General features: G+C 64.6%; 2 protein-coding genes and 1 long non-coding RNA gene across 8 annotated transcripts; 2 read left to right on the top strand and 1 right to left on the bottom strand.

The window, feature by feature from the left end:
• The first annotated feature begins 262 nt into the window (after window positions 1–262).
• Window positions 263–9,576, top strand: PRKAG1 (protein kinase AMP-activated non-catalytic subunit gamma 1). Of its 2 annotated transcripts, XM_048831589.2 has the most exons (12): window positions 263–350; window positions 3,219–3,267; window positions 4,582–4,688; window positions 5,041–5,122; window positions 5,233–5,291; window positions 5,586–5,631; window positions 5,972–6,026; window positions 6,351–6,477; window positions 6,840–7,005; window positions 7,750–7,787; window positions 8,100–8,246; window positions 8,603–9,576. In XM_048831589.2, exons 1-12 carry the CDS (start codon window positions 342–344, stop codon window positions 8,705–8,707), a joined length of 990 nt encoding a protein of 329 aa, XP_048687546.2. In that variant the 5' UTR covers window positions 263–341; the 3' UTR covers window positions 8,708–9,576. The 2 variants fall into 2 exon arrangements, with proteins under 2 accessions (XP_048687546.2, XP_048687547.2); XM_048831590.2 differs by lacking the exon at window positions 3,219–3,267 and having other exon boundaries at window positions 269–350.
• Window positions 9,312–21,641, bottom strand: LOC142069614 (uncharacterized). The gene is made up of 2 exons (XR_012665541.1): window positions 21,551–21,641; window positions 9,312–9,858 (listed from the first exon to the last, which is right to left on the bottom strand). It is a non-coding gene; the product is annotated as an uncharacterized LOC142069614 (long non-coding RNA).
• DDN (dendrin) lies at window positions 9,852–25,069 on the top strand. 5 transcript variants are annotated; one of them, XM_075121426.1, is made up of 3 exons: window positions 9,852–12,192; window positions 21,849–21,935; window positions 22,522–25,069. In XM_075121426.1, exons 1-3 carry the CDS (start codon window positions 12,146–12,148, stop codon window positions 24,422–24,424), a joined length of 2,037 nt encoding a protein of 678 aa, XP_074977527.1. In that variant the 5' UTR covers window positions 9,852–12,145; the 3' UTR covers window positions 24,425–25,069. The 5 variants fall into 5 exon arrangements, with proteins under 5 accessions (XP_074977527.1, XP_048687501.2, XP_048687502.2 ...); XM_048831544.2 differs by lacking the exon at window positions 9,852–12,192 and adding an exon at window positions 19,822–20,229; XM_048831545.2 differs by lacking the exon at window positions 9,852–12,192 and adding an exon at window positions 19,822–20,263.
• The last annotated feature ends 638 nt before the right edge of the window (window positions 25,070–25,707 follow it).

The following is a 25,707-nucleotide window of genomic DNA, read 5'->3' as shown; positions in this document are numbered from 1 at the left end:
ACCTAGTCTGTGACCCCCCCATCGCTATGCCCCCCAGGGCCTAGTTTGTGCCCCCCAGGATCTAGTCTGAGCCCCCCCACCCCTGTGCCCCCAGGGCCTACTCTGGGCCCCCGCCCCCTTATAATTAAGAGCAGGGAGGTCCCGGCTCCGTGGGGGTCAAAGGTCACTGGGTTCAGGGGTCATTTTATCTGCCGGTTTCTTCCCGCGTCTCCTTCCGGTCACATGACCTCTGCTGGCGGAAGCGGCTGAAGTAGATCCGGGCGGAAGTGAAGCGGCCCCCGGCCCCGGCCCCGCCCGCTGCTGCCCCCGGGTGCTCGGCGGGAGCGAGACGAGCCGCGGCCATGGAGGCGGTAAGAGCCCGGCCGGCCCCGGGGCGGGGGGGCCCCGGTCGGTCCGCGTGGGGGAGCCCCCCGGATCGGGCCCCGTCCCGGCACCCGGATCGGGCCCCCCGAGAATGGCCCCCCCGGGGGTTGCGTCACCCCCCTTGGAGTCCCCCTGCAGTGGGGGGGGGCTGCGGGGTCCCCTATCCTGGGAGGGGCCCCGGAGCAGAGACCCCCCAGCACGTGCCCCCCCCCGCGGCCCCTGGGGGGGCAGACCCGGGCCCCCGGTGACCCCCCCCCGTTCTGAGTCCCTGCCCGGCCCCCAAGGGCCCCGCGTCCTGCCTGGCCTGAGCCCAGCCCCCCCCGCCCGGCCCAGCCCCCCCCGCCCGGCCCAGCCCCCCCCGCCCGGGCCCCCCCCGCCCGGCCCGGGCCCCCCCGCCCGGCCCGAGAGCGAAAGGTCCGCGGGCCCCGGGGCGAGTGGCACCACCTGGCGCAGGGGCCCTGGGGCTACGGCACTTCCCGCCTCGGCAGCCCCCGGGCGAGCCAGGGGCCCGGTCCCCTGAGGGCCTCGTCTGTGCCCCGCTGGCCTGGCCTTGCCGCCTCCTCTCCCTGGCGCCTGAGCCGTGAGCCCAAAGCCCTTTTCTTGTGTCTGTCCTGGGAACTCTCGCCCGCCTCCAGCCCTGCCTGCCTGCGTCCCCGGCCGGTGCGTGGCCCCGCCAAGGGGCTGGGGGGCCCCCTCTGGGGCTACGGGCCCGACCCACGGCCGGGCACGGATTCCTCTGGGCGGCCGGGCCAGTGAAGCCAGTGGCGCCGTGGGGCTGTGCGCAGGCCGGGAGCTGCTCTTCCGGAGGGCGCCCCGTGCTCCGGGGTTGTGAGCTCCGTGCCCAGCCCCGCCTGCGCCCAGATCCCTCATTTCCTCCTCCTGGGCCTTTGCTGTGCTGAGCCCCGGGCTGGGTACTCCGGTGTGTCCCCGGCCAGCTCCCTCGGTGCCCCGGCTGAGACACTGATGCATGCCTGCAGCCCGGGGAGGGGGTCTGGCAGGCTCTGGGGGGCTCCTGGCCTGGAAATAGCGTTCAGGGCTCGGCCGGGCTGCGGTCCCTGCCCACCCACTGTGTGCGCGCCCTAGGGGTTAAAATACCCGCCCAGGGCAACCCGAGGAGGTTGGAGGCCAGAGGGCCGAGTGGGATTTGCTTCCCGTTCCTTAGTGCACATCCCAGCCCCGCTGCTTGGCTCCAGGCATGGACCTGGCTGCATGGGGCAGTCCTGTGCCCTGGGACGTGCTGGGGGAGCACCTTGTAACTGGCCAGGCAAGGCTCCCCCATGCGCCCCGAGGCCACGCGCCCCTGCAGCAGAGTGGCCGGGGGCGTGTTGCTGAATCTGGGTGCTGGGGCAGTGCCCACGGGCCAGTGCTGTCCGTGTTTCAGGCAGGCTGGTGTAGGGCCCGGTTTAAGGGACAGAGCCCTCGGATTGGGGCTGTCAGGGAGTCTGCGGCCGGCCTGAACTGATGGCTGATCCCCAGCCAGGCAATCGTCCCTAGGGGGTTTAGCGAGATTGTGGTTGGGGTGCCAAGCCTGGTCTCAGTCCTCTCCGCGTGGCAGTGGCCGTGGTGGGTTGAGCTGGGGGACTCAGTCTGGTTCCTGCTGGAGAAATGTCCATGTGCCTAAAGCCTCCGTGGTCTGCGTGCTGAGATGTGGCTGGATCCGGGACTGGCCCCAGGCCTTGGCCAGCCGGCTCTTGGGCTCCCTCCGCAGTGATGGTTCATCTGATGAGGCATCGCTGCCAGGGCGTGGCCACCGGGGGCTGTCAAGGTGCTAGGCTTGTGTGCTGGGCGCATCCCACCTGGGGCCTTCTGCCCCCTCCAGCGTCCCTTCTCTTTCTGAATTGGGGGCAGGATTCTCCCTCCCTGTCCCGAGCCCTGGGGCCACGTTGCTGCACGCGGTAAGCGGTGGCCGGGCTCTGCCGCAGAGGTGGCTGCCTGTCGGAGGCATGAGAAGCGGTTCCTGGGTGCAGTTTGCAAAGCACCCTGAGATCAGTTGACATGAAGGAGAAGAGGTCACTCCCTTGTAGCGGCCGCTTCCTCGAGAGCCCGGCCAGCCCTGGGCCGGAGCCAGGTTCCCTCTCTGAAAAGGAAAGTGAAAAGTGAGGCTTGGCTTTCACTTCCTCCCGGCAGCTCCCTGGCTCAGGCACCTTGCAGCCTGACGGGCATTATGGCCCCAGCCACCCCCCAGCTCACCCACCTTGAAACCCAGCACTGCTCAGCTCCGGGAGCAAAGGATTTGCCCAAGGGAAAGAGCAGGTTAGAGCAGAGGCTGGGAGCTGGGACTCCTGGGTTCTTTTCTCACTCGGCTCTGCCTCGCTGCGTGGGCAAGTCACTTCCCTACTCAGCTGGGCCCAGGAATCGCTGCTTGGGCCGGCAGGAGGTTAAAGGGGCACTGGCTGGATGGAGTGGGATTTCCCCTGGGAATGGGTAGGGGAAGGAAACCCGCTGCCATGCCTCGTGCACGCCGTGCCCTGAACGGGGCGGGTAGCCCTGGGCACAGTGCAGAGAGAGGGGCACAGTGCAGCTGTGTGTGGGGCGGGGGGCACTTTAAAAATGATTTGTTAAAGAGGTTTTTTAAGGTGCTGCAGGAGCAGTGCTGCGTGGGGGGGGTGCCCCCTGTGTGGTGGGGGGGGCGGGGGGCGGGCTGCCTGCAGCAGCAGGGCTGCCATGTTCCTTTCCCAAAGCAATGAGTCCGTGTTATGGGACAGGAGTGCGACCCATCTTATTTCCATTGTCCCCCGTTGCTTCTCCTCTTCCCAGCAGCTGCTCTGCCCTGCTCTAGGGGAGGGTCTCATCTCAGGGTGGGGGGCACAGCACTGTGGGTCGCTGGGGAGTCTCTGATTTCTGTCTGTCTGCAGGGCCCAGTTCCTGAGAGCATTGCCGAGAAGTGCCCCTTGGCACCCGAAGGTGAGGGCTGGGTCAGGGCAAGGGGCATCCGGCCATACGGGGGCTCAGACCAGACGGGCGTGTCTGGCCCAGTCCCCTGCGCTGTGTTCGCTAGACCAGCTAGACCTGGCAGGGGTTTGTCCGTCCTCTGGGGATGGAGAATGATCTATCACCCTCCTCTGCCAGCCCTGAAACCGTTCTCAGCCCCCCAGGCTCCTCTTCCCCTGGGTTTTCAGCCTGTCCTCCCAGCTCCTGGGGCGGGTCTGTCTCTCTCTGCAGGACTGTCTCCCGTTGGGCCCATCCCCCTGCACACAGGGGGAGCGGGTACTCAGGCAGGCTGGGGCAGCCTGGGCTAGGCAGGGGAGGGGGGCATGCTCCCAGACTGGGAGCAAGAGCTGCTCCTCGGAGCAGGACCCCTTTGACCCCCCAGACTGTCCCCTCTGCACTGACAGCTCTTCTGTCACGGCGGGTGGGGGAGTCCGGGCCCTGCACCCCTCTTCCTGGGATTCACCGTGACTCTCTGCCAGCCAGTAAAATGGGAGGTTTATTGGACAATAGGAACACAGTCTAAAAGAGAGGTTGCGGGTACAACCAGATGTGACCCTGGGCGGGGGAGTGTTGCCCTGGGAATGTGGCAGGGGGGTTTCACTGGGGATGAGAGACCTGAGAGCCTGTAACCTGAGCCGGGAGGGGGAGGTGACACCTCTGCCAGGGAATGTGGACAGCGGCTGCAGGAGGGAGCCTGCTGGGGGGGGGGGAGGGGGTGTTAGTTTTAGTTTGGGGCTGGGTGGAGGAACGCAAGGAACCCCAAGCCTGGGGTCTAAGCTCCCTGCTCCCCAGAAGAACTTGACTGAGGGGTCCTGGTGGTACCCACAAGCTCTGTTTTGGACTTTGTTCCTGTTGTCCAATAAACCTTCTGTTTTACTGGCTGGCTGAGAGTTTCAGTGAATCCCAGGAAGAGGGGTGCAGGGCCTGGACTCCCCCACACTCCATGACACCAGGACCCCTCAGTCAAGTCCTTCTGGGGGACAGGGAGCTTAGACCCCAGCCTTGGGGTTCCCTGCTTTCCAGCACCAAACTGAAACCAACCAACCAACCCCCCCACCCCGCCCCCCAACAGGCTCTCTCCTCTGGCCTTTGTCCAGTTTCCGGGGCAGAGGTGTTACCTCCCCCTCCTGGCTCAGGTGACAGGCTGTCAGGTCTCCCCTCCCCAGTGAAACCCCCCTGCCACATTCCCAGGTCAGCACCGCTCCGGGAGCACAGCATGCCCACTTCCTGCCCAGTCTCACTGCCGGTCCCCTCCCCCAGCCCCCTAACTGCGCCTTCTTCCCGCAGACGCGGAGCCTGGCAGCGGGGTGTACTCCTGCTTCATGAGGTCCCATCGCTGCTACGACCTGATCCCCACCAGCTCCAAGCTGGTCGTCTTCGACACCTCCCTGCAGGTGGGTGCTCTGCGGGGGCAGCGGGCAGGGCGGGGCGCTGGGTGCGCACCCTAGACGGTGGGAAGACTGGCGGTGGCTACATGTGTGCCCACACCCCAGGTGGGTCCCCCGTGGCACAGGTGGGCTCACCCCGGGGGGTAGGAGGCCCTGAGACAAGCTTCCCTGGGCTCGGCCCCCAGTGCTGGCTGCTCCAGCCCCCTGGCTGAACAGGTTGCCCCACAACCTCTGACAGGCCATCCTGCCTCTGACCCCCGCAGGAGCCCCCTCCAGCCCTCTCCCACCTCCCGGGAACTGTGACAGGCACTGCCCACCCATCCCCCCCAGTCTGACGTGCGTCTGTGTTGGGCTGCAGGTGAAGAAAGCCTTCTTCGCGCTGGTCACCAATGGCGTGCGGGCTGCCCCGCTCTGGGACAGCAAGAAGCAAAGCTTTGTGGGTAAGTCTGGGCTGCAGCTCGGGGTGGGGGTGCTCTGGGGGCCAGAAGGGCCCTGGGGACCGGGCTGCCCGGAGGCTTCTTGCCCCACTCACTTGCTCTCTTCCCTCCAGGGATGCTGACCATCACTGACTTCATCAACATCCTCCATCGCTACTACAAGTCGGCCATGGTAAGGATGGGCCCCTCCTGCCCTGGTGCCAGGGATGGGTACCCGCCCCAGCTCTGTGGGGCTGTGCGGGCACGGGCCCCGGCCCCTGCCCCTGCCAGCTTTGTTCCTGTGGGACTGAGGGTTATAACCAAGCCCCCAGCAACGGCCCCACCAGCAACAGGGTCACGCCCCTCGTTCCTGGGCGGGGCTGTTAGCGCTGGGGACTGCGCCCCCCGCCCCGGACACAGTCCCCAAGCCGCGCTCGGGCCGACGGCTGAGATGACTAAGGCTAACTCCCCTCCCCCCTGCGTCTAGGTTCAAATCTACGAGCTGGAGGAGCATAAAATCGAAACGTGGCGAGGTAAGGGGGGGCGGGGTGTTTCGGGGGTGAGGATGAAGGAGAAGGAGGGGAGCACTGTGTAGGGGAGGTGCAGTGGTGCCGGGGGGGGAGAACCGAAGGGGGAGCTGAGGGGTACTGTGCCATGGGTGGGGGGCTGGGATCCCCTGGGCGCTGCAGAACCCCCTGTGCCAAGGACAGAGCTGGTCTGTTTCCAACCAGAGCTGAAAGCTGCCTCAGGCCCACGTACCTGCCCCACCTCTCATGGCTCCTCCCCACGTGCCCCCCCGCCCTTGGCTGGGACCCCACCTGCGCTGCGGCCCCCGCTCAGTGTCTCACTGAGCGCGTCTCCTCTCCCCCACAGAGGTCTATCTGCAAGACTCCTTCAAGCCACTGGTCTGCATCTCCCCCAGTGCCAGGTAAGACCTTGGCTGCTGGCCCCGCTGGGGGGCTGAGGGCTCCCCGTGCCCTCTGGGAAAGGGGGTGGTGGGGGATTATTTATGTGCATTGCCCTAGCGCCTGACAGCCCAGGCCTGGCCTAAGACCCCATGGAGGGCTGGTCCCCATACGATGGTCACAGGCTCTGGGGCTACCGGCTGCCATCCACTGCTGGCTGAGCAAGCCCAGGAGCCCTGCACTAGCCACTGGCCTTCCCTGTGCTCGCTGGGTGGAGAACTCAGGAGTCCGGGGGGCTCTACCCATACTCAGGGCACCTGTCTACCCTGCCCCCTTCTGCCTCGCAGCCTCTTCGACGCCGTCTCCTCGCTGATCCGGAACAAGATCCACCGGCTGCCCGTCGTCGACCCGGACTCCGGGAATACGCTCTACATCCTCACGCACAAACGCATCCTCAAGTTCCTCAAGCTCTTCGTAAGTCCTGCCCACCCAGGCCCTTGCCGACGCTCTGCCCGCTGCCCCCTGCAGGGACTCGGGGCGGGGGCGGTGTCCCCTGCTCAGTTGTTGCCCTGGCTCAGGTGCCTGCCCCGTCCAGCTGGCCCCCGGCGGGAACACGCCTCGCCCAGGCTGCCACGTGGACGCCAGCCGGATGCCCCCACCTGGCGCCAAGGAACAGCTGCGTGTCCCCTGCTCAGACCGTGGTCACGCCGCCCAGCCCCTGCCATCGGGCTGAGAAGGTGGTTCGCTCCACTCTCCTCTGGCTGCAGGGGCTCCCCCGGACCCCCAACAGGCCAGGCTGGTGGCACATGACTCCCCCGCTCCCGTATTCCCTGTAGATAGCGGAGGTCCCAAGGCCGGAATTCATGGGCAAAACCCTGGAGCAGCTGAAGATCGGCACCTATGCCAACATCGCCCTGGTGCGCGCCAACACGCCGCTGTACGTGGCCCTGGGCATCTTCGTGCAGCGCCGTGTCTCTGCCCTGCCCGTGGTGGACGAGTCAGGTGAGGAGGGGCGGGGGGAGAACATGGCGTGTCCCAGCTCAGGGCCAGCTGCCCCCTTGAGCCCGCGGTCTCTGTATCTCCCCCCTGCTGGCCCCCCACTCCGGAGGCGGCTCATTCCTCGGCACACTGGTCTGGACTGGACTGCCTGCGAGCTCCCCTCCCCCGGGGGGCCATGCCAAGCTGAGACCCCCCCCATGCAGAGCCGGACCCCCCACCCCCACCCCGGGGCAGTGCACTGGATAGAAAATCGCCAATCCCAAGCCGTGGCTGCAAACCAGGGCTCCCAGCTAAGCTCCATACATGTCCCCAGCTTACCCAGACACCCCGCTGGGCCGGGGGCCGCCTATTTCCCGCGCTCCCTGCATCCCTCTCCCACGCTTGGCTGTCCCTCTCCTGCCAGCCCCTCTGTAGCCCTGTCAGGAAGCGAATTGATGGACCCTCAAGTTCATGGAGCGCAGTCTGGGACCCCTGAGAATCCCCCGGGTCCCGGAAGCTGCCAGGCAGCATGGGGGAGGTAAAACACGGGTATTGACCCCTGCATTGTCCGTCACCCCCCTGGATGGAACCAATACCAGCCCCCCCGTCCTCCCCTGGCCCCGTATCTCGCCAGTTCTGAGCTCCCACGACGAGGCCAGGCCCCCAGAGGGCCCTGCAGGGCTGGAACCTCAGCGTCAGCCAGCTGCGGGGAGGGAGGGGGCCAAGCCCTGTCCCCGTCTCACCAGCCCCTCCCCTCCTCTGTCTCAGGTCGGGTCGTGGACATTTACTCCAAGTTTGACGTCATTGTAAGTACCATCCCCAATGCAGAGCTTGGGGTGCGGGGTGTACCTACGCCAGCGGGTGGGATTGGGCGTGGGGCTGGTGGGATGGGGGGTGCCTGTATTGGCTGGTGGGACTTGGTGCTCCCCCCACTTGGCAGATGGGTGTCACGCACAGACACCCCCTGAGTTGTTGCCCGTGGGTGGCTGTCGCTGCCGGGCATGGCCGAGTTTAGCCCCCACGGGGGGGCAGATTGCTGTGGGGCAGAGTGAGAGCCGCAGGCAGGGTTTGCTCTGGGGCCAGCGAGTGCAGCTCCCCCGTTCGCCCCCCGTCCCCAGAACCTGGCGGCCGAGAAGATGTACAACAACCTGGACGTGACGGTGACGCAGGCCCTGCAGCATCGCTCGCAGTACTTCGAGGGGGTGCTCACGTGCTACAAACACGAGACCCTGGAGACCATCATCAACCGCCTGGTGGAGGCCGAGGTAATCTCCCCCTGTGCGGCCCTTCCTACCCCGGGGCCCCTCCTAGCCCCCGTGCCCCTCCGGAGCTTACCATGGCCCCCCCCATGCCCTACGTGACCCTTCCTGTAGACCCCTGGGGAGGGACACAGCCCAACCCAGGGACTTGGATGGGAGACCAGGGGTGGGGACAACTCTTCCCTCCCAGTCAGCCTGGCCCCCCTGGGCACTGGCATTAGCCCCCCTGTCCTAGCCAATCCCACCCCACCCTGCCCACGGCTCCGCCTCCCCCCGTTTCCAGTGTCTGTGCTGGGGGCTCCGAGCTCCCCTGGGCTGCAGGGCCCCTGGCTGACCGTGGTCTGTCTGTCTGTCTGCCGCAGGTCCACAGGCTGGTGGTGGTGGATGAGAACGAAGTGGTGAAGGGCATCGTCTCCCTCTCTGACATCCTGCAGGCACTGGTGCTCCCGGGCGGGCCGCAGCCCTGAGGGGGGCACCCCGCTGCCTGTTCTGAGACTGTCGCTGCGGTGGGGCTCTGAGGGACAGGGCCCATGGATGCCAGGCCCCCCTGGCCACCCATCACCCGCTGGCCCTGCCCTGCTCCACCAGCATCGCGCCTCCCGAGCCGCAGCCCCCCAAGCAGGCGGGAAGGGGGGGCTGCACGCCAGCCAAAAGCCAGCAATAAACCCACCCAGTTCTCCCAGGCAGGCTGGGCTGCTCCGTCCACAGGGAGTGGAGCAGGGCTGAGCCCCCAGGCCCTACCCGTGCATCAACACCATGTGTTGGGCATCACTTGGCCGGGGAGATCCTAGCTGGGCACCCTGCACTGGTGCTGCCAGCCCCTCCTGAAATGGCCAGGGAAGCCCTGTGTGATCAGCTGCCCCACGGTGCTGGACCTGTTCCCATTTCTGCGCCCCTCCCCCCCAGGGGCTGGAACAGTTTCCTTATTTCATCCCCCTCTCCCCCCGGGGGTCAGATCTCAACCAGCTCCTGCCCTGCAACGCCGCACGGCCTTGCCCCTGGGCATCTGAAACTACCCTCCCCCCATACCCCAGTGATTTCCCCCCTTCCCTTAAGAAAGTCCAAACTCTGTTTTTACTGAGCACTGTTTTTATATCCTGTTGCTGGAGCCCTGGCCTGGGGCAGGGGCCTCGCTCGCTCGTCCTCTCGCTGGCCCAGGGTGGGAACTCGTCTTTAGTCGGAGTCTGGGCTGGTGGCCGTTGGGATGTGGGGGTGAGGAGACTCCCAGGGACTTGTGCCTGGGACCCCGCCCCCACAGTATCTGCACCCATCACTGCTCGGTTATTATAAGTCTGTAATAAAAACCCGGCCGTGCGTCTAGATGACGCTACTCTTAGGTGGCTGCGTAAGTGGTTGATGGATCAGACTCTGCGTCGTTAGCAAGGGGCTGCTGTGAAACTTGAGGGCGTCTCTCACAGGGTCCCACGGGGCTCGCTCCTGGGGCTGCTGCTCGTCAGTGTTTTCATTAATGACGTGGGTGATGGGGCAGAGGATGCTTAGAACATCTGCCGCTGGCCCCAAGCTGGGCAGGGTTGCAAGCATTTCAGAGGGCAGGATTTGAATCCAAAATGACCTTCCACACCATGAAATTCAGTGAAGACAAGTGCAAAGTACGTCCCTGGGGAAGGAAAAATCGAAAGTGCAGCTGCACACGGGCAAACTGGCGCCAGGGTCCCATGCCCGGAAAGGAGCCGGGCTCAGCGTGAACCACAAACCCCATGAGCCAACAAGGTGGTGGAGCTGGGAAAAGGGGAGTATCGTTCTGGGGAGTTAGGGGGAGCAGCATACGGCAGGCACGGGCGGGCGTTGTCCTGCTGCTCGGTGCTGGGTCATCGCTGCGGAGGGTCAGCGCGAGACAGGCCGGAGCAGAGCAGCAGGAACAAGTCAAGGGTTCGAACCCCCAGCCTGGGAGGAATGGTTCACGCTGGGCCCCGGGAGTCTGGGGCGAGGGAGAGCCGGGGGCCCTGCGAACTCTGCAGATCCCTTGGGGCTGATGGGAATCAAGTGAGAGGCAGGACCAGCACTGGGCTGCCAGGTCGATACGAGGTCCAAGGGGGGTGGAATCCCTGGCTCTGGAGGGTTTTCAGGCTAGGTGGGACATGCCCGTCAGGGCTGGGCTGGGGGTCCTGGGCCCTACCTCAGCACAAGGGCCTGGACTAGATGCCTCGGGAGGGCCCATCCAATCCCACTCTCTGTGCCTATAAACAAAGCAACCCCAGGGGGTGCACGCAGGCACCCCCTCCCACTGGGCAGGGCACGAGATCCAGCCACGCAGACCAGATGTTTGCCAAGTCGCCCAGTGCCCGGCTGAAAGGTGCCTCGGTACCAGGATGCCATGAGTGGGATGAGAACCTGTAGGGAGCAGAACAGAATCCCAACCCACAGCCCCTGCTAGCCCAGCCAGGGCTCCTAGCCCTCCCATTGCCCCTCACCCCTGACCCGCAGCCCCTGCTAGCCCAGCCAGGGCTCCCCCTGTGACGAAGTGGGCCTGTTCTTAATGTTTCCTCTGAATAGTGTGGGGGTGCCTCAGTTTCCCCTATGCAGTTCTTAAGTATCTAGGTGGTGGGGTAAGGGTGTATGATCATTGCAGAGCCCTAGAGGGCAGGTGTGTGCAGGGATCTGGACACAGAGAATGGCCGACACCCTGTTTCCTGGCAACTGATGGCCTGGGCCCTTCCCCCCCTGCAAGGTGAGAGCTGAAGGGTTGGAGAACAAAGGAATCAGGTGACCACCTGGCCCGGGAAAGGAACAAAGCCCAGAGGAGGAGGGGCTGGAGGGGTTTTCAGTTTGGGGCTGGCTGGGACATGGAGTGAAGTGCAGACCTGGTTGTCTGGCTCACTGCCCCCCAGAATGGACCCAGCAGAGGGGTCCCGTTCTCTGCACCTGCAAGCTCTGTTTTAGACCATGTTCCTGTCGTCTAATAAACCTTCTGTTTTACTGGCTGGCTGAGAGTCACGTCTGACTGCAAAGTTGGGGTGCAGGACCCTCTGGCTTCCCCAGGAGCCCCGCCTGAGCGGACTCGCTGGGGGAAAGCGCACGGAGAGGCAGAGGATGCTGAATGCTCTGAGGTCAGACCCAGGAAGGTGGAAGCTGTGTGTCCTGAAGACAGGCTGCTCACAGAAAGGCGACTACCCCAGAGTCCTGACTGACTTCATGGGGAGCAGTTCCAGAGCATCGCCCAGGGACTCCGTGACAACTGGTGGCAGCGGTGGGATGTACTGCACCCCGTGGATGGTGCTTCCTGCAGTAAGTGACTGGGGAGCAGTAACACGAAGGGGGATTGCCGAGGACCAGGCCTGCTGAAGGCTCAGAGAGGAGCGGTTTCGGGGGGCGGTTAACCCCTGGGAGTGTGTGACCAGCGAGAAGGATTGTGCAGTAACAGGGTTCCCCTGGGGACTGCAGCGAGCAGTCCAAGGGGCGGAGGAGTCTGCAGCTTGACCCTGGCAAAGAGGTGGTGACCTCGAGAAGGGCTGGCACACTAGGGGTTCTCCCTGGAAACCGTGGGGAGCTGAGAGCACACGGGCCTGTGAGTCCACAACAACTTGGGAGGAGCGGAGTGATGGCCTGTCACCGTCTCCTTAAGAAGGACATTGTAACCCTGTGCAGAAAGAGAGGGTTGAGCGTTGGAAAGTTCACCAAAGCAGAGTTAATCGTGCAGCTGGAGGAGGATGACCGCTCTAAGGAACAGATTCCTGACCCCAACTGGGGCTATAGCAGGATCTGGGAGCAGCTGAAGCGGGAGCCAGGCATCGCCAAGACTCCTGTCCCCGACCAGACGGGGGTCTTCACGATCGGGTTCCCCATCGGGGGATCGAGACGGACGGGATTGGAGCGGAGTCTGAGAGAGCAAGAGGACCGTGGGAGACAGCGAGAGCCCGAGAAAGAGCTGCAGAAGCAGCAGCAGGATGAACTGGCGGTGGTGGGGCGGAGAGGCCGAGGGGACCTCCCCGGGGTGAGTGGGGATAGATCCCGGGGGGCCAGTTCCGCAGGGAACCTCGAGACTAAATTGCTGCCCCTAGTTAAGGGGGGGGGTGTGGATGCCCACCTCACTGCCTTTGAGCAGGCTGGAGATCTGAACCAGGGGGACCCTGCGGAAAAGCCCCGGTGTCTAGCTCCCTTGCTGGGTCCCAAGGCTGTAGACTCCGTCAGCCAGATGGGTGGGGAGGTGGACAGGCTCCCACTCCTGACCCCAACCTATATGTCTGTGTGGAGTTTCCTGGGGCCAGGCCCCTCGGACCCCCAGTGGGAGCGGAAGGGGATGGTCAATGGGGAGACATTCCTGGGGTGGCGAGATCCTGGGACAGAGAGAACTGGTGTCAGACCCTGGGTGGTGCAGCCTCAGAGGCTGAGGGCCTGTGTGAGCTGGGTGAGGGTCCCAGGGACGAAGCCCCTCGCCCTGCCTATGGCCCAGATCCCTGTGCAGACCCAGGAGGGGTGGGGCTGGCTGGCCGTTGGGGTGCCCCAGGACACCAGCTGCAAGACCCTGTTGTGGGGTGACTGTGTCTCTTTGGGACAGGATCCAGGCCCTGCTCCTGTAACTGCCGAGGGTTTGAATTTGAATCCAGGGAACCAATCGGTGGAGAGGGAAATGGTCAGTGAAAATGCAGATGACCTGGCTGGCAGCAGGGAGGAGCCGCCAGGCTCAGGCTACCTGCCTGCCTGTAACCAGACCCCTGGGACTCGGTGGGACAGAGAGATGCTCCCTGCCCCCTTGCACACCAGACTGGGGACTCTCGCTGGCTCTGATGCAGTGAGGAAAGCAGTGGCCTGCCCCCACTGGGACAGCAAGGGCAGTGCTGAGCACAGTGGGAGCTGAGACCCCAGCTGAGTGGGGGGAGACACAGGCAGGGCAGGGGATCTGTGGGGAGTGGCAAGGTGCTTGGTAAGGGAAGTTTGGATGAGCCTAGGCAGCCTTGTGAGCTGATGGCTGTGTCCAGTCAGCAGGGTGGGAAGGCGAGGAGAGTGGAAGATGAGAGTCCCTGGACCTTACCTGTTAGCTGGGTGGAGAATTGGGACAGTGAAGGAAATGGGTCTCTCTGTCAGGGGTATTGACTTGCCTATGGAGGGAGCTACCCTGATCTCCAAGCAGTTGTCTGTGACCAGCCTTGTGTGCTGGGACAAAGGGAATGAGATCCCAACCTGTGTGTCTGGTAAAGGAGAAAGTGTGTCCGGCTCTTCTTGGTCTGTGGAGCAGACAGAAGGGGCCTTTCAGCCTGTGATGGTTGAGGGTCATGCAGTTGTCTCAGAGCTGGTTCTGGATTCAGCTAAAGCCCAGGAAGGGAAGGGTCCTAAGTTTCTGTCTGCTCGGGAGAATGGCCCTGTAACTAGGTCGCATCCAGTTAGGGTCTATGTAAAATCCCCGAGACCAGACAATTCTGGTGCTTGTATTTTGCCTGTTGCTAGTGTGTTGTTGGAAAGGGTGTAGCAACTCTGTCTAATCAGGGTGAGATCCTAGCCAGGGCACAAGGAGAGCAGGAAGGTGTGTGATTGTGGAACCTACTGAGGGTGTGGAAACCTGTAGCAAGAAGGAAAAGATTCCTGAACTTGTGTGTGGCAAAGGGAAGGAGAATGCTTCTAACCTTTTATCTAGGAAGTCTGTAAGTTTGCATGAAAGGGGATTGTGTAGGAATCCGCCTGATGGGCCAGAGGTGATTCTGGATGTAAGGGAGACCCAGAAAGAGTCTGTAGTTGCTCAGGAAAGTGTTCCCCTAGAGCAAGCCCTAGGTAAAGAGGGTAAGAGCAGAATTTCTGGGAGGGGGTGAATTGTTGCATAGAAAAGCCCTCGGGAAAGGAATCCTCATGGAGTCTTTGCAAGCAGTTTACTGCCACTGAAGGGTGTGAAAGTGATTTAATCAAGAAAGTTTAAGTTCCTAACAGCCAGAAATTTTCTGTTGTGAATGGATCCACTGACTTTCCTGTTGAAAGATCCAGTGTGGAGAGCTTTGAGAAGGTCTCAGATGGAGTGAAAGCTATTAAGAAAGGTATACCGTCCTATAACCAAGTGGCTGTGTTTGGCCAGCTTGTTGGGGAGACAAGGTTGTTGGGAAAGGGATGTCTCCATGCTAGTTCTGTAAGTGAACAGTATGTGGCCCAGGTCAAGATGGGGGCCCTTAACCAAGAGAGCCCGAATTGCAGCCCTCCAGACTGGAGCTCTGGGAGAAAACCCAATCCCAGTTTGACCCCCTGGGGTTTTGGGGTGGCCAAAGGGCATGGGCTGCAGAAACCTTCCCACATGCAGCCTGCTAGTGCTATCGACCACCCCCGACCTAAGGGAGGGCGTGAAACTGGAAGGGCCTGGTGTAACTCCTACCAAGGAACGGGAGAGATGCTGGGGCATCCATGGGAACATTGGTGGCTTCAAACTTCCCCAGGTCACCGGGTAAAGTGACCCCGCTCAGTTCGATCTCGAAGGGGGGAGAGATGTGACGAAGTGGGCCTGTTCTTAATGTTTCCTCTGAATAGTGTGGGGGTGCCTCAGTTTCCCCTATGCAGTTCTTAAGTATCTAGGTGGTGGGGTAAGGGTGTATGATCATTGCAGAGCCCTAGAGGGCAGGTGTGTGCAGGGATCTGGACACAGAGAATGGCCGACACCCTGTTTCCTGGCAACTGATGGCCTGGGCCCTTCCCCCCCTGCAAGGTGAGAGCTGAAGGGTTGGAGAACAAAGGAATCAGGTGACCACCTGGCCCGGGAAAGGAACAAAGCCCAGAGGAGGAGGGGCTGGAGGGGTTTTCAGTTTGGGGCTGGCTGGGACATGGAGTGAAGTGCAGACCTGGTTGTCTGGCTCACTGCCCCCCAGAATGGACCCAGCAGAGGGGTCCCGTTCTCTGCACCTGCAAGCTCTGTTTTAGACCTGTCACGGAGTCCCTGGGCGATGCTCTGGAACTGCTCCCCATGAAGCCAGTCAGGACTCTGGGGTAGTCGCCTTTCTGTGAGCAGCCTGTCTTCAGGACACGCAGCTCACACAGCTTCCACCTTCCTGGGTCTGACCTCGGAGCATTCAGCATCCTCTGCCCCTCCGTGCGCTTCCCCCAGCGAGTCCGCTCAGGCGGGGCTCCTGGGGAAGCCAGAGGGTCCTGCACCCCAACTCCGCAGTCAGACGTGACTCTCAGCCAGCCAGTAAAACAGAAGGTTTATTAGACGACAGGAACATGGTCTAAAACAGAGCTTGCAGGTGCAGAGAACGGGACCCCTCAGCTGGGTCCATTCTGGGGGGCAGTGAGCCAGACAACCACGTCTGCACTTCACTCCATGTCCCAGCCAGCCCCAAACTGAAAACCCCCTCCTCCTCTGGGCTTTGTTCCTTTCCCGGGCCAGGTGGTCACCTGATTCCTTTGTTCTCCAACCCTTTAGCTCTCACCTTGCAGGGGGGAAGGGCCCAGGCCATCAGTTGCCAGGAAACAGGGTGTCGGCCATTCTCTGTGTCCAGACTCCTGCACACACCTGCCCTCTAGGGCTCTGCAATGATCATACACCCTTACCCCACCCCCTAGATACTTAAGAACTGCCTAGGGGAAACTGAGGCACCCCCACACTATTCAGAGGAAACATTAAGAACAGTCCCACTTCGTCACATCTCTCCCCCCTTCGAGATCGAACTGAGCGGGGTCACTTTAGCCGGTGACCTGGGGAAGTTCGAAGCCACCAATGTTCCCATGGATGCCCCAGCATCTCTCCCGTTCCTTGGTAGGAGTTACACCAGGCCCTTCCGGTTTCACGCCCTTCCTTAGGTCAGGGGTGGTCGATAGCACTCGCAGGCCGCATGTGGGAAGGTCCATGCAGCCCATGCCCCTTGGCCACCCCAAGAATGTCTCCCCATTGACCATCACCTTCTGCTCCCACTGGAGGTCCGAGGGGCCTGGCCCCAGGAAACTCCACACAGACATATAGGTTGGGGTCAGGAGTGGGAGCCTGTCCACATCCCCAACCATCTGGCTGACGGAGTCTATGGCCTTGGGACCCAGCAAGGGAGCTAGACACCGGGGCTTTTCCGCAGGGTCCCCTTGGTTCAAATCGCCAGCCTGCTCAAAGGCAGTGAGGTGGGCATCCACACACCCCCCCCTCCTTAACCAGGGGCAGCAATTTAGTCTCGAGGTTCCCTGCGGAACTGGCCCCCCGGGATCTATCCCCACTCACCCCTGGGAGGTCCCCTAGGCCTCTCCGCCCCACCACCGCCAGTTCATGCTGCTGCTGCTTCTGCAGCTCTTTCTCGGGCTCTCGCTGTCTCCCACGGTCCTCTTGCTCTCTCGGACTCAGCTCCAATCCCGTCCGTCTCGATCCCCCAATGGGGAACCCGATCGTGAAGACCCTCGTCTGGTCGGGGACAGGAGTCTTGGCGATGCCTGGCTCCCACTCCAGCTGCTCCCAGATCCTGCTATAGCCCCAGTTGGGGTCAGGAATCTGTTCCTTAGAGCGGTCATCCTCCTCCAGCTGCACGATTAACTCTGCTTTGGTGAACTTTCCAACGCTCAACCCTCTCTTTCTGCACAGGGTTACAATGTCCTTCTTAAGGAGATGGTGACAGGCCATCACTCCGCTCCTCCCAAGTTGTTGTGGACTCACAGGCCCGTGTGTTCTCAGCTCCCCACGGTTTCCAGGGAGAACCCCTCGTGTGCCAGCCCTTCTCGAGGTCACCACCTCTTTGCCAGGGTCGAGCTGCAGACTCCTCCACCCCTAAGACTGCTCACTGCAGTCCCCAGGGGGACCCCATTACTGCACAGTCCTTCTCGCTGGTCACACACTCCCAGGGGTTAACCGCCCCCCGAAACCGCTCCTTTCTGAGCCTTCAGCAGGCCTGGTCCTCGGCAATCCCCCTTCGTGTTACTGCTCCCCAGTCACTTACTGCAGGAAGCGCCATCCACGGGGTGCAGTACATCCCACCGCTGCCACCAGTTGTCACGGAGTCCCTGGGCGATGCTCTGGAACTGCTCCCCATGAAGCCAGTCAGGACTCTGGGGTAGTCGCCTTTCTGTGATCAGCCTGTCTTCAGGACACGCAGCTCACACAGCTTCCACCTTCCTGGGTCTGACCTCGGAGCATTCAGCATCCTCTGCCCCTCCGTGCGCTTCCCCCAGCGAGTCCGCTCAGGCGGGGCTCCTGGGGAAGCCAGAGGGTCCTGCACCCCAACTCCGCAGTCAGACGTGACTCTCAGCCAGCCAGTAAAACAGAAGGTTTATTAGACGACAGGAACATGGTCTAAAACAGAGCTTGCAGGTGCAGAGAACGGGACCCCTCAGCTGGGTCCATTCTGGGGGGCAGTGAGCCAGACAACCACGTCTGCACTTCACTCCATGTCCCAGCCAGCCCCAAACTGAAAACCCCTCCAGCCCCTCCTCCTCTGGGCTTTGTTCCTTTCCCGGGCCAGGTGGTCACCTGATTCCTTTGTTCTCCAACCCTTTAGCTCTCACCTTGCAGGGGGGAAGGGCCCAGGCCATCAGTTGCCAGGAAACAGGGTGTCGGCCATTCTCTGTGTCCAGACTCCTGCACACACCTGCCCTCTAGGGCTCTGCAATGATCATACACCCTTACCCCACCCCCTAGATACTTAAGAACTGCCTAGGGGAAACTGAGGCACCCCCACACTATTCAGAGGAAACATTAAGAACAGTCCCACTTCGTCACAAGACCATGTTCCTGTTGTCTAATAAACCTTCTGTTTTACTGGCTGGCTGAGAGTCACGTCTGACTGCAAAGTTGGGGTGCAGGACCCTCTGGCTTCCCCAGGAGCCCCGCCTGAGCGGACTCGCTGGGGGAAAGCGCACGGAGAGGCAGAGGATGCTGAATGCTCTGAGGTCAGACCCAGGAAGGTGGAAGCTGTGTGAGCTGTGTGTCCTGAAGACAGGCTGCTCACAGAAAGGCGACTACCCCAGAGTCCTGACTGACTTCATGGGGAGCAGTTCCAGAGCATCGCCCAGGGACTCCGTGACACCCCCCCCCCAGCCCTGCCAGTGCCCCTCACTCCCGACCCGCAGCCCCTGCTAGCCCAGCCAGGGCTCCCCTCCAGCTCTGCCCGTGCCCCTCACTCCCGACCCGCAGCCCCCTACTACCCCAGCCCTGGGCTCCCCACCCCGTCAATCCCGCTACCCCAGCCCTGTGGGTTGCCAGCAGGGGGCAGCACTGCGCACACTCGCCTGGGGCCTGGGCTCTGCCAGCTCCTGAGCTGGGCCCTGTAAGAGCCTCACTGGGGCCAGAAACAGCGGCCATAGGGGGCATGTTCGGTGCTGGGGCGTCTCCCTCCTACCCTCCCCCGCCCCAGCACGGGGATTCGAACCTGAGTCGCTGCCCAGCGCTGCTTGGGCCCTGGTCCCTTGCGGGGATCCCTGGGAACTAGCCTAGCTGGAGCAAAGAGTAGGGCCTGCTGGTCCCCCCCACCCCCCGACCCAGTGGGTCACTGGGTGCTTTCAGCTCAACGGGTCGTGCAGGGGGGGTTGCTTCCCTGCCCGCCCCACAGTGTGACCATCCCTGGGGCGGGGTGGCCGGGAATCCGCTGAGCCTGCGTCGTTGTCCAGCCGTAAATCCCTGTTTGTTCCACCCATGGGTTTTCTAAAAGGGCTGGAAAGAGCCGGGGGCGAGGGGGGGCTGTAGGACCCCTCCTCCAGGCGCCAGCCTCTGGTAGCTCCCTGGTTCCCCTGGCTCAGAGACGGGCTGGGGAGCCGCTGGGCCGGGAGGGGTGGCCAGGCAGCCCAGGACAGCAGCCGGTCTGGGGGTGTCTGCAGGGAGGGGCCAGCTGGGGGAGGGGTAAGGAGGAAGGGAGCATGGGCTAGTGGTCAGAGCTGGGCACCAGGACGCCTGGGTTCTGAGCCTGAGCCAGAGGTAAGTGCATGGCTCTTGGAGTCAGGACTCCTGGGTTCCTCTGTTCACAGGAGCCTCCTCAGTGCCCGGGACCCCAGCCTGGCTCTGCGCGTGGCCCCAGGGCCTTGCTAGCACAGGCTGGGTAGCCCAGCTGCTGTCCCGGGCCAGGAGGTCACCTGATTCCTTTGTTCTCCAACCCTTTAGCTCTCACCTTGCAGGGGGGAAGGGCCCAGGCCATCAGTGGCCAGGAAACAGGGTGTCGGCCATTCTCTGTGTCCAGAGCCCTGCACACACCTGCTCTCTAGGGCTCTGCAATGATCATACATCCTTACCCCACCCCCAAGATACTTAAGAACTGCCTAGGGGAAACTGAGGCACCCCCACACTACTCAGAGGAAACATTAAGAACAGTCCCACTTTGTCACATCATGGACACCCTCCACCTCCTGGGCCTTGCCCCACCCCCCTAAACAGCCCCCACCACGGTCCCAAGACTTGGCCTGCAGCCACCTCTGACCTGGGGCCGGGGGGAGAGTGGGGACATGGGCAAGGCTGGGAGCTTAAACTAGCTCCCATGAACTTAACTAGCAGCCACTTGTCTTGGGGAGGATCAGGATCAGCAGCAGGGGAACTGGGGGGTGCAGGGTGGGAGGGGGCTGGGGGGTGTCAGGTGCAGGCTGCAGGATGGGAGGCCTGGGGGTGCCAGGTGCAGGCTGCAGGGAAGGCGGGGAGGGGGTGACAGGTGCCGGGGGGGGGGGGGTTGTGACCCACCAGTGGCTGGGGCTGGTGTGGGGTCGACAGGCTTCAGTGAGCTCCAAGCCCAGCAGTGTCATCAACAGGCCTCTTGGGAACGGGGGTCTCGAGGCAAGTGACATGGTGGGGGACTTTCATCCCCCCCCCCCAGTCCTCGCCCATCTCAGTGCCCCAGCTCCCCTGCATGGCGAGGCTTCGCCAGCCCTGGCGCCCCCCGGGCGGTGCTGAGCAAGGCACATTCCCTGCCGGGTGGGAGGCTGCGAGGGCCCGGGGGGGCTGAGGAATAACACGGCCCTGGAGCCGCCTGCTCCAGTCAGTGCTGCCGTCCCGGCTCCAGGGCCCTGCAATCCAGCCGGGGTCGGTGTCCGAGGGCCGCGGCTCGGAGGGGGCGAAGGTGCCGATCCAGCCCAGCCCAGAGCCCAGCGAGCGACGGAAACAGGCAGCCAGGTCATGGGGGGCGCTGCTGGGGCAGGGCTGAGAGGTGGGCACAGGGTGCGTCCGCCCAGGCTTGTCTCCCGCACTGGGCGCGGCCTGGTACCTTCCTGCCCTGGGGGCCGGATCCTGCTCTGGCCCGGGTGGGAGCCCTGAGTCTAAGGGGGCCATGACCCCGTCCCGATCTCCTGGGTTCCCGTCAGCAGTACTGAGCAGGGACCCTTGTCCCCAGTGAACACCCCGGACAGAGCAGAGCAGAGCCCCCCACCTGCTGCTCTACCCAGAGGGACAAGCCCCCAGCCCGACTCATTGGGGCCCCCGATATCGCCTCGGCAGAGCCCCCCAGCCCCTCTCGGCAGAGCTGGTGCCACCCGTGCCGGGGCCCGTTGCCATGCCGGCGCCTGGTTGCTAGGTTTCGCTCGGAGCCGGCGTGGGCTGCAGCACGTTGTGCCAAACCATGTAATTTTTGTGATTGCGGCATCTCTCGGGGGGAAGGGGGGGTCCCTGTGTAAAGCCTGAGGTAGCTGAGCCCTGATCCCCCCCCCCCCCCTTCAGTGGGTTCATTCCTCCATGTCCCGTGTGGCAGGCTCAGGGCTGAGGCACCATGGCCCTGGCCGGGCGAGGCATCCCGGCGCCCAGCCCCACACGCCCCTCCCAGAGCTGGGGACAGAACCCAGGCGTCCTGGCTCTAACCACTAAGCAGCTTTGCTCGGCGCTGCCCCCTCCCCCGGCAGGGCTGGGGGGGCTGTCGTGACACCAGCAGAGCTTTGGTGGGGGGGATAGCAGCTGGGAGGCCCTTTCAGTCGTGGGGGGCAGGTACCACGCGCCCATCGCCTTGCTGAGGCCCCAGCACTGCTGGGTGGAGGGATCCCCAGCAATTACCCCCCCCACACACAGGCCCCAGGCTGAGCTGAGCTCCGCCCAGCTGGGCTTGCAGGAGGTGCCCATCAGCAGGTACGTGGGGGCAGCCCAGGATCTGGGGCATCACTTGGGAAGGGGGTGTCCCCCAGCAACAAGCCCCCCGCCCCCCATGACCACGTGGTGTCCCGCAGAGCAGTCGGGGAGCGGGCAGCATTCATGGGGTTCAGCTGCAGGTCCTGCCATCGCCCAGGGGCCAGCCAGGCGCCAGTGGGGGCTGGGGGGAGTGGGGTGTCTGCAGGGCACCGGGAGAGGGGCCATGCCAGGTATGCTGGCAGGGGCCAGGCTGCAGGCCCGGCTGGAGAGCTGCGTGTGTTTCAGGGCGTGCACGGTCCAAGCACTCGGGGGGGGTGTGTGTGTATGTGTGTGTCTCCCCGTGTGCACGCTCTGTTCCGGCTGCTGGCAGGCTGGTACTCACCCGCCCGCACAAAGAGCTGCTCCCGGTGCATGTTGCCGACACAGCCCTGGCGCAGAGCTCCCTAGCTCGCAAGCAGCCCGTGGGCGCAGGCAGCCCCCATCCCTCCCTCTCCGCGTAGCGCTCCCTCGTGGGCTCTCCCGGCTCGCCACGCCCGGACAAGCAAGTCCCCTGGGACCATGCTGGGCTGCCCAGTGCTGGGGGGCCATGGGCCTTGGGGGGCACCGGGCACTGGGCACCTGCAGATCTGCGAGCGGACAGACCTGCTGGTGGTTGAGATTAACACGGTCTCTTGTTGCAGCCACGGCAGCGCCATGGACCCAGGGCACTGGCCCGCACGGGGCTCCGGCACCCCCTGGATCTACCGGAGCATCTCGGGGGAGTACGCGTGAGTCAGGGCCTGTCTCACTAGATCATTCCTCCCGGGGGGCGGAGGGCATCGCTTTGCAAAGCTTTTCCCTAGGCTCGCTTGCCTGAGCAGGGGGCTGCAGGTCAGGCGTGAGGGGCACCGGCAGAGCTGTGTGACGCGGGGAGCCCAGGGCTGGGCTAGAAGGGGGCTGTGGGTCAGCACTGGGACGCATCTCCCCTTTCCCTGGCATCAGCCCAACAGGGCCCCCCTGCCCCTGCACTGCTGGCCCAGGCTCCCCGATTCCCATCAGTCACCCCCGCTTCCTGCACACGGCAAACCCCTTGCAACCCCTGCCTGTCCCCCACCCCATGTGTGGGCACCCAGGGCACTGCTGCCCTCTCCACGGGGCCAGGAAAGCCAGGGGGTGTCTGCCAGGGTGGGAGGGGTAGTGCTAGGAGCAGGGTCGCCCCATGTTCCACCCTGGTGTGCACCCCTCCCCAGTTAGTGGGACCCTCCCCACCCCCACAGTCTCTGAGCCCCACCCCCCGCAAGTGGCCTAGCAGTGGGTGGGCTGGCCGGGCCCCCTCCCGCCAGGCTGGGCCCTGAGTGGGTCTCTGCCTTGCAGGTGTCTGGAGAAGCGCTTCGCGGCTGAGCTGTGGCCGGCCTGGCACCCGGGGGCCCGTGCGCACCAGGACCCCACGTGGAGCAAGACGATTCCTCTGCAGCACCTGCCCTCCAGCGGCGACCCCCGGCTGGGGAAGGGGGCGCCAAGGGACTGGGACGCCCCCAACGAGAGGAAGCCGAGGGGCGGCTCGGAGGGCAGGAGGGGCCTGGGCTGGGCAGCCCCCCCAGAGAGGAGGGGGCAGGGGGCAGCGGACAGCGTCCTGGGCAGGAGGCGGCTGGCAGGGAGCGCCAGAGGGCCACCCCCAGCCGGGCCCCCCAGCTATGAGACCCACATGCTGAGGCGGCTCCGGGTGGGGCAGGGCAGCCGCAAGCCGAATGAGCCGCGGCCCCCGCCCTATGTCTCGCCCCCCGCCTACGACGCACCCCACCGCACCCTCCCCACCAAGCGGCCCCGCGCCGCCCCCAAGCCGCCGGCCGCCAAGCGGGGCCGGGCAGCACCCCATGGGAAGGGGCCCGCCGGGGGCAGCCCGGAGCCCACCCCCTGTTCAGGCCGCCCCCGGTCGCGGCTGGCCAGGCTCCCCCAGGAGGTCCTGGGTGGCTGGAGCTACCATGCGGGGTCGGGCTCCCTGGGGCGCCGCGCTGGGTCAGGGCTCTTCTGCCCGGGGCTGGAGGGCTCGGTGCGACCCACGGCCCGGGGTGGCTCGGCCGACTCCCTCTTCCGCCCGCTGTCCAGCCCAGAGGGTGGCAGCCACACGCTGCCCCGGGCATCCGGAGAGGCTGGCAGGGCCCATGGCTCCGGGGGCTGGGATGCAGCGGGGCCCAGCTCTGCCCTGGGCTGGCAGCGACTCCCCTCCGGCTGGGGCTTTGGCTATGCGCCCAGCTCCATGGGCAGCGCCAGGAGTGGGCAGCGGGAGGGCTGGGAGCAGAGGGGCCGGCCAGAACGCAGGGCACCCCCCTCTCCCCGCCCCACGGGGAAGGCACCTGGCCAGTCCCCCACAGCTGAAGGCCGAAGCTGCCATGGGGGCGTCTTTGTGATCGATGCCACCTGCGTGGTGATCCGTGCCGAGTACATCCCGCCCCCCCGGCGGAAGCAGGTGCAGCTCCTGGGGTCCCCCCCGCCCCGGGACCCGGCCTCGCCATGCCAGAGGCTGCTCTTGGCCAGCCGACCCCACCTTGGGGCCTCCGAGTGGGCGGCAGGGCCCCCACCCCCTTCCCCTTCCCCCGGTGACGGCTCCCTGGGGGAGAGGGCGGCTCGGATCTTGGGGCTCCCCACGGCCGAGCTGGGCCTGGTGGAGCAGCAAGGGGCCTGTGCCCAGCAAGAGACCCCTGGGCGCTGGGGCCAGCAGGCAGGAGCAGCCCTTCCTGGCAGCCCGGAGCCGCTGGTGGAGGTCCCCAGAGTGCATGGGCTGCCCAGCCCGGCTGCTTCCCCCGAAGAGCCGCCGGGGGTCCCGTGCAGCAGGGAGACCCCTGGGGATGGCACCAATCCACCAGTGCAGCCAGGGCCGGGTTGGGGCAGGGAGGCTCCCGGGGACGGTGCCAGTCGCCGCGAGCCGCAGGCCCTGCATCCCCGAGCCCGGCCCTGCGCCAAGCGCCCGGCGCTCTGCACCCGCGACCTGCGCGAGGCCGTGTCCCGCATCCGCCGGCACACGGCGCCCGACTCGGACACGGACGAGGAGCCCGAGGGCCCGGCCCCGCGCAGCCCCGTGGCCTGGAGGGGGCGCCCACGCCACGACGCCCTGGCCTACAGCAGCAGCAGCCTGGAGAGCAGCGTCTCCGACCCCACTGTCCTCCCGGCCGGCCAGGGGGGGCCCCCGGGGGCCAGGGCGGGACCCAGCCCTGAGGCTGGGGAGCCAGGGGGGTTGGAGTTGAGCGGGGCCGGGGCAGCAGGGCCCAGAAGGGGGTGAGGGCGATGGAGGGGCCCTGCCCCACTCATGCACCCTGCGCTTTTTTCCCCTTGCCCCTGCCCTCCTCTCTCCTTCTCACATATTTAGGAGGGGCGGGGCCTGGCAGGGCGTGTCCATGAGGGGCGTGTCCTGACAGGGTGTGGCTTAGTGGGGTATGGCTGAGCCGGGCAACTCAAATACCCCTTAGTTTTGGGAGAACAAGGCTGACCCCCAGAAGGGCTCATCACCAGGGGTGGGGCTGGGAGCCCAGAGGGGTGCAGGGAGCCGACTGGAAGGGACGCACCGGGTTAGACCCAGCTAGGCCCCCCAGGCCAGGCTCCCTCTCACGCCATCTGTGTAGTCAGTGCCGGCCTGGCACCGTTCCTGGCAGAGCTGTAACAAGGCATTTTAGCGCCTGTGGTGAGCAAGCATATTTGCACACACTCCCATCGGGTTTTTTCACCATTTTTACACCCCATTCCCCCCCCCCCCCGTGCCTTTGCACCCTAGGCAGCTGCCCTGCTCACCCTGCCCTGGATACAGCCCTGCCGGGGGGCAGTTAATGGAGGATTCTGGGTCTGTACCCCAGACTCTTCTGTGTGAATTAAGCCTGCTGTAAAATGTTCCACGGAGAAATAAACCCCTGGGGGGGGCCTCTGCTCCGGCCTTGTTGCCGTGTCTGTGAGTTTATACCCTGACCAACCCCTCGCTACTTGCAGCTGCCCGCGCCTGGACGCCTGTGCAGCTTTGCTGACAAACAGCTGCAGGGCTCTGCCCCAGAGGTGGCTGCATTCCATTGCTGGGTGTGGGATTCCCTGTGCCTCCAAACAGCTGCTGCGCCCCACCCCAGAGGTGGCTGCATTTCCGCGCTGGGCGGAGCCATTGCTGGGGAAAGAGGCTTTGGGCTCCTTGGAGATGAAAGGCCTTCAAGAAACAGGCGAGTCTCAACACTGGGTTGCTGACTCCCTGGTGGGGGGCGGGCGGGGTGAGAATTCCCGTCCCCGGCACCAGGGTTCACAACCGAGCGCAGGGAGGGTAGAAGAGACCCTCCCCCCCGCGCCCATCCCCAAACAATTGGGAGGCGCCTGGAGGTGGCCGCTCCCGGAACCGCCACTAGAGGGCGCGACGCACCCAGGTTTCCCCCGCAGCCGGCCCGCGGGCGCAGCTCCCAGCCCCCTGGCACACGGGGCGGGGGCTCCGGGGCATGGCTCGGTCCCGGGGCTCTTTGTTTGGGGGAGCTTCTCCCCACCCCCGTCGCAGCCGCCGGCCTGCCCCCGCAGCAAAGCTGTGTTGAATAACATGGG

This window comes from Caretta caretta, chromosome 20, assembly GCF_965140235.1.
Source record: "Caretta caretta isolate rCarCar2 chromosome 20, rCarCar1.hap1, whole genome shotgun sequence".
In the NCBI taxonomy this organism is placed as follows: Eukaryota; Metazoa; Chordata; order Testudines; family Cheloniidae; genus Caretta; species Caretta caretta.
The sequence above is the reverse complement of the archived record's forward strand: the minus strand, read 5'-3'. Positions and strand labels throughout refer to the sequence as shown.

Coding starts and splice junctions, on each gene's coding strand:
- PRKAG1 (XM_048831589.2), top strand. Junction 3,268..4,581: donor GTGCCCCTTGGCACCCGAAG/GTGAGGGCTGGG, acceptor TTCTTCCCGCAG/ACGCGGAGCCTGGCAGCGGG. Junction 5,632..5,971: donor TAAAATCGAAACGTGGCGAG/GTAAGGGGGGGC, acceptor TCTCCCCCACAG/AGGTCTATCTGCAAGACTCC.
- DDN (XM_048831542.2), top strand. CDS start 21,727: ATGCTGGGCTGCCCAGTGCTGGGGGGCCATGGGCCTTGGGGGGCACCG. Junction 21,936..22,521: donor AGCATCTCGGGGGAGTACGC/GTGAGTCAGGGC, acceptor TCTGCCTTGCAG/GTGTCTGGAGAAGCGCTTCG.